Below are 6,826 nucleotides of genomic sequence, written 5' to 3' on the forward strand. Positions count from 1 at the left end.
GTTTAATGTGATAAAATTTTAAGCCCTAGTTTTAAAGCGTGAGGACGCTATTCTGAAACCCCATTGAATATATGATTAGTCATGAGATTATAAGAGAAAGCTATGGAACAAATTCTGACTATGAATATTAAACAAGTAGAATATGCAGTGTATCAAGATTTCTCCAACTTACAGGTTGGCTCACATCGGTTTAAAGAATAGAATCTATGTTGCGTCCATGTTCAGAACACGAAAGGATATAAACATTTCTGATAGCTCGCCTATAGGTTGAAGTGTATATCGGTTTGCGGTTTGTAGGAAAATATTTTAGCAAATTATCACATGTAACTTATTTGGCATGTGACAAATTAATCAAAATATACTTAAATGTTGTGTCGAGTTATTGTTATGAAATGCATGGCATGAGGCTGTGAATCATTGACAGGACCAACGTTTGTTGTAAATCGTATGACGGGATTGAGACAATCGTTCAGGAGCAGTTACTTTCACATAGTCACTTTGCATTTATTACAATTTCTATTGGATAATATGATAAATAACCAGTTATCTGTGTGTAGATTAATCAATATGCTGATAGTAGCTTGTAGCATTGATTTTTTATTTGTCCATTATTAGGAAATAGCATAAATCAGAATAATTTCAAACAGCTTGGACAAAGATCTACCATAATGATAGGTGTGATCTGTTGTTTGCGCTGCCCGAAATAAAATAAAAGTTTATAGTGAGAATAGTGACGTCCCACTTTGTGGAATAATGTATAATTTTATTGACATCTAAAATAGAACATAACATACAGGTTAAAAATAGTTGCTGTTAGAATGTTGCATTATTAATGATACTTATTCTACTACTATGGTTCATATATATTCAATGTCTAGAATTAGAACTGTTATAACTCTGAATGTGGCTACTAAGCACTAACAGTGTCACTTTAATCAATAGACCTAAGAATATAAATGTTGAATGTAAACCTTTAACGTCTCAATGTCAACAAGTAGTGAATTTGATGTGATATTTTTGAAAATTAATATTGAAATAAACTTTTTGATGTCAAAATTGATGTTTTAATTAAAATACCTGTCTTCTACACACATATTTCTGAAATATGTTAGTTGAAAAAATTATGTATTAAGATACTTTTTCCTATCCAGTCTAGGGATTGGTTGCATAAAACATACCATCAAGATGTCACAGTAGAATTAATAGTAGCAGATTAGTGTAGATTTTTAAAAAGTAGAAAGAACATTGATAAGTCCATTTCTAATGTTACATGTAAAGAATGAGAATTATGGCAGTGACTTTTGGATTATAAAATTAAAAGTCACAAATATGTACCAAAGTTGTATTTATTGACAAGCACGCGCCACGTTTAGAAGCTTCAGCCGCCATGTGGGTGGGTATACAGCCCGGCGGCGTTGAAGATTTCCGCGAGTGGGTGCAAGATGTGGGCTTACAAAACAAGACCGACCGAGTACTAAGGTGTTATCACCGGCCTGATGTACGAATCTTGTTTGTGAATTGTAACAACTTAGTCGAAGAGACCGAAGCCCATGTCGTCATCGCTCTCGGACTCCTCTTTTTCTTCCTTCTTCTCTTCTTTCTTGGCATCACCAGCTGGGGCAGCAGCAGCGGGCGCAGCGGCGGCAGCGGCAGCCGCGAACTTGGTCGGGTCCTGGTGAAAATTTGCTACGGTTACGTCCGGTAATTTCTACTGTGTAGTAATCATTCTAAATATCAGGAGGCCCATGTTCCAAACAGATATTAAAAATATAAACACCAATTACACTAAAAAGTATTTGAAAAATATCTATTAACTTAATAAAAAAAACTTATTGTATGACAGACTGTGATCATTAATTGTTAAAACATATCACCTTTCAAATAAGATTAATTCCAGACTATGGTTTTTATGTTGGATTGGGTGTTTATATGTAAATTATGTATATATTTAAAAAAAGTATTGTAACAGATGCTTAGTAAAAGCTTTTTTTAATTTAAGAAGAAATAATGCTCTGTGAGTTATTCTGTCTTATGTTTAATATTATATACACCAGTATAGACAGGTTATTATCATGCCTATTTACAATGAAAGGTTGAAGTAATATAATTTAATATACATAAGACCTACCTTGATGTACTCCTTGATAGTGGTGGCTTCCTTGAAGTCAACTTCAGTGACAGCCGCGATCGCGAGCAGGTTCTTGAACCCGTTGGCAATGGAGTGTGGCGCGGAAGCGATGGTCGGGTAGCCGATAGAGAGCGACAGAGCGGCAACGTTAGCCACACCATCCAAGAACTTGGCGCGCAGATCCTCTGGCTTGATGTCCAAGATTGCCGGAGCGAAGATGGTGCCAGAATCGTACACCTGTTACAGAAGTATCATATCTTCAAATGTCTGTTTTTTCTATGTACCCCACAATAATCTTTAACACCTTGAAATAATATTTTTTTGTATTAGTCTACATTATTACATAAATTACTAGCAGACCCGGACACGAGTTGCTGTTCAAGCTAAGGTTCTTGAATAAAATAATATTGTGATCAATTGAGATGTAAGCTATCCTATTTTTCAAGTTGCATCACATTGCACACAATGTGTAAATCAAATTTGCAATCAGTTCAGGAGTTTAGAAGTCCATCATGGACAAATAAAGTGACATGTCATTTTTATATATAAAGATGTTGCATGTAATTACACAATAACACAAAATATTCATTACTGTATACAAACAACAGTGCCAATTATTTACCAAAGATGAATTATCAGAATGCAAAGAGTATGCAATCTGTACTCAACACTTTGGGGGATTACTCATACAATAGAAAGTACATTACATTTTAATCTACGCTGTGGTCTGGGTACGAACACATTCAACTTTTTCAGAAGTGAAGTGAAATCAACATTTCAATCCAAGCAAAGACATTATAATTTTACAGATCATTCTAAAAAGTATTACATAGTAAATTTTTTTTTTATTAGCATCTCATATAATTACTGTTTTTAACTTTATATTTTTAATTTAATTTTGTTCATTTATATATGGTTGTATGTACCCACACAGGAAAAAGCTTCCTCCAATGTGTGACCCTGCCATTTCCATTTTTGTCTTAAGGCATGTTGAACTGCCCGTTTTATTTTAGTCTTTTCCTGATTAATAGTTTTTTTTATGCCTCAATATACAATGAAGAGGTTTTATTTTAGTCTTTTCCTGATTAATAGTTTTTTTTAAGCCTCAATATACAATGAAGAGAAGATATTATTATTACCAAAGTGTAATCTTAACAATGATATTGGTAAAATTACCTCAATAGTAGACATTAAAACTTAAGACAAAGATGTGATACACAGAAATACAAACATTTAACATATTAGTAATAAAATTAAATACTACAGTGAAATGTTTATAGATTTATGAATGGAAAATGAAGCATTCTTATATATACCTGCTTGACAACAAGACCATATGAGAAGGGCGAGATGTTCAACATATTGAGCAGGGTGGCTTCAGAGGCGCCCACCTTGTCGCCGGGCTTCAGAATGTGGACATCGTTGATGATTTCAATAGTACCTGGTGTGAAGTTAATTTTATAATTAGATGATTTTTATACATGTGATATAATAAATAGATAGATAAATACCTTATATACTAACATATATATTTAATAATAATATAATCATAATTACATAGTATAAAACAAAGTCGCTGTCTGTCCAACCCTATGTATACTTATACTTAAATCTTTAAAACTACGCAACGGATTTTGAAGCGGTTTTTTTTAATAGTGTAATTCAAGAGGAAGGTGTGATAATACAAGTACACCCGTGCGAAGCCAGGGCAAGTAGCTAGTTAAATATAAATCGTCTTTGTGGTCACGGCACTGACGGCGGCAATGTGCTAATATGCTACCGTGCTGCGATCTATATGGTTAAATGTCTAATATTACATTATTTTCCTGAATTTTAGAAAAAAAAAAAGACATGATATACATAGAAATTATTAATACATTCAAGATTCTCTTAACTATATCCAAACACTGGATAATTTAAGAAAAATGTATCTTCAAAATGCCAATGCAAGATTCACATTGGAATGGTCACATTAGGATAAATTTGAAGACTTTGTTTTTGTCTGAAAGCGAAGCTAGAAGAGTAATTGTACATCCCCTAGTATTAGAACAGACATAGCTTAATACTTTTATCATAGGAATAATTGCAATGCTCACTAGATTAAAACCTCTTTTTGACATATATGTGTGTGGACATCTGTGAGATATTAAACAACCAAAAAGCTATTTTGTTTAGTTTCTTCTATCTGCTATAAGTCTTTAGTCAATAGTAAAATTTCCCTTCTGATCAATCCCCTATCTAATTCAAAAGGAGATTGAAATTACGACAACCTGAGACGAAGTTTGACCTTCTAGTACCTGGTGCATTCAGCCCCTACATAAGTCCTCTATCATTTGATAAAGCTGTAAAGGCCAGCTATGGCCAGCAGCATTCAAATTAGTTCCGAAAAAAAAGGTTTTTTTTGCTTAACTACTGAATAAACTTGTTCATAATTTACCCTTAGAAATCTTGGTGGGGATGGAGAGAGCCTGGAAGAAAGAGGTCTTCTCAGGACCAAGACCAGTGTTGTGCGCGGGAATGACGACAGATAGAGGCGCAATGGCACCAGGACGAGCCGGAGCACGCACCTTGTTCTCCAACAGCTTATCACGCACCTAAAATGATATGTAATATGTTATATGACATGTAATATATATTGGTGCCTCACTCTATCCTTCTATACATTGAACACCACATATGCTTTCACATCTTTTATATATTGTAATATATATATGTATGTTATTATTAATGAAAACTTATATCCAGAAATAGCACAGGCTAATTTTTATCTCAAAAAACCAGATGAAATAGGAGTTTTAGGATATTGGGTAGTGTTATAAAGGTAACCCATATTTTTATATTAAAAAAAAAAAAAAAATTAAGTATTATGGAGGATTATTACATTGGTAAATACTAGTGTAATACCTATAAATTAATTATATTACCTGATTATTTACTAAATAACTCAAGAATTATCTTCTACATTCTACAGTAAGCATTCTTATTCCACTATCAGTTGGTTATACTGGTACATTTGTTAATGACTTCAATTACATTAAACACTTACATCAACAAGGTCTCCACGGGTGAACACAAAGCCGACATTGCTCTTAATGTGCGGCAGCAGCTTCTCAAGAGCTGGGTTGGTCTCCAGATGGTTCTTGATGGCTTTACGCATCATGGTGTTTTTGCCCATCATCACAATACTGTGGCCACGGAGCGAGATGCGGATCTGCTGCATCTGCTTTGAGCCCACATTGTCTGCACCCACGATGAAACATTTTGGGTACTCGTCTAAAAGTTGCTGAAAAGGTTACAATATTATTATTTTTTTTTTATATATTTATTATATATATATATATATACTATATTAATATCTTTGCAACAGCACTATGAGAAACAACAGAAGGCATAATAAGCATACATGAGATTTCATTCTCTATTGAGAAACAGCAGACTTTCTCACTGGAGGTACAGTTCTCTCCCATATCAACAGACTACCACAAATGTATTAAAAGCTTGATGAGCTTGCAAGATATATATATATATATTTTTCTTTTTCAAGAAACAAGTTTATACCTAGTTAAAAATAAGGTTTTGTAAAGTTTCTTTTACAAACGAGACACCAACCGTAATCCATTTTTATAACCCGATTGCTAGCAATTGACAATGTTAGCTTTACCTCCACACAATCCTGCTTGGAAACCATTGTGATAAATGAATGGATGGGCTCACTGACCTGACTTCATGCTCATCTTATCATCGTCTAGGGTGCCTCGCCAGCGAGCGTGTAGATTATTTCATTATAATCAATTAAAAAACCCTAGTAATTAATGTCGTAAGATGACATTAAGGTTTTATTTAACCGTATTTGAAAGTATGAAAATGTATCTTCAAAGTGCCAGTGCTATATCCACGTATAGGAAAATAACACTAGGATAATTTTGAAGAAATTATCTCGTCTGAAAGCGAAGCCACGGGGTTAACATTACACCCTGTGGTATTAGAACAGACGTGATCCTTAATAATAAATAAATTTACTATGTTACAATATCAGTCATTTCACATAAAATATTCAATAAGTTCAGTGCATGCCTCATTAACACGTTGAAAATCATCAAACATTTTTTTAGGTTATATCAACAACAAATGAGTACGTATGTTGTGTACTTACAATGAGTTTGGTGAAGTAATTGGACTTCCAAGTAGCCTTGTCCTCCCTGACCATCTTAATGTGTGAAAGGGACTTCTAAGAAATTTAAGGACTGAAAACAAAATGTTTAATAAATTATATTATTACATTCTAAATTAAATAAGCATCAAAATAAATACGGCATATTAATGTATAGATATAAGACTACTAATATTGCACTACAATATATTATTTTCAAACATGATGTTTTAAAAAACTTATGATTATTTTACTCACCAAGACTCAACGCACATAATACGTGTGCGAAACAAATTTCAAAATGGACAATTGTCACTATATTTTTTTTCTATTACAATTATTTTATGACTTTGGGTTCTTTCTTAAATGATACCACCATGTTGACAATTTATTTCGAGAGGATAAAATGAGCTATTGTAATATAATGCAAATAATAGTAATCTCAAAGTTTAAGTCGTGAAAATCGTGAGACATCATATAGTTCTGTAAATAAAGTTCATAAAGTCTAGAGATTCAATAAATATAACGATACACCGCAAATGATAATA

The 6,826-nt window shown here is 33.1% G+C and overlaps 1 protein-coding gene and 2 non-coding genes across 3 annotated transcripts; all 3 read right to left on the minus strand.

Moving 5' to 3' along the window:
• Nucleotides 1-1,328: 1,328 nt before the first annotated feature.
• Nucleotides 1,329-6,639, minus strand: LOC131844619 (large ribosomal subunit protein uL10). Its single transcript, XM_059193560.1, has 7 exons — nt 6,537-6,639; nt 6,282-6,372; nt 5,175-5,411; nt 4,566-4,722; nt 3,445-3,569; nt 2,129-2,365; nt 1,329-1,672 (listed from the first exon to the last, which is right to left on the minus strand). Exons 2-7 carry the CDS (start codon nt 6,333-6,335, stop codon nt 1,529-1,531), a joined length of 954 nt encoding a protein of 317 aa, XP_059049543.1. The 5' UTR covers nt 6,336-6,372; nt 6,537-6,639; the 3' UTR covers nt 1,329-1,528.
• LOC131844629 (small nucleolar RNA psi28S-1192) lies at nt 4,052-4,187 on the minus strand. The gene has a single exon (XR_009357597.1). It is a non-coding gene; the product is annotated as a small nucleolar RNA psi28S-1192 (small nucleolar RNA).
• LOC131844628 (small nucleolar RNA psi28S-1192) lies at nt 5,991-6,126 on the minus strand. The gene has a single exon (XR_009357596.1). It is a non-coding gene; the product is annotated as a small nucleolar RNA psi28S-1192 (small nucleolar RNA).
• Nucleotides 6,640-6,826: the final 187 nt, after the last annotated feature.

The sequence above is a fragment of the Achroia grisella genome, unplaced genomic scaffold (genome assembly GCF_030625045.1).
Source record: "Achroia grisella isolate CSIRO2021 unplaced genomic scaffold, CSIRO_AGI_Agris_v1 utg402, whole genome shotgun sequence".
Lineage (NCBI taxonomy): Eukaryota > Metazoa > Arthropoda > Insecta > Lepidoptera > Pyralidae > Achroia > Achroia grisella.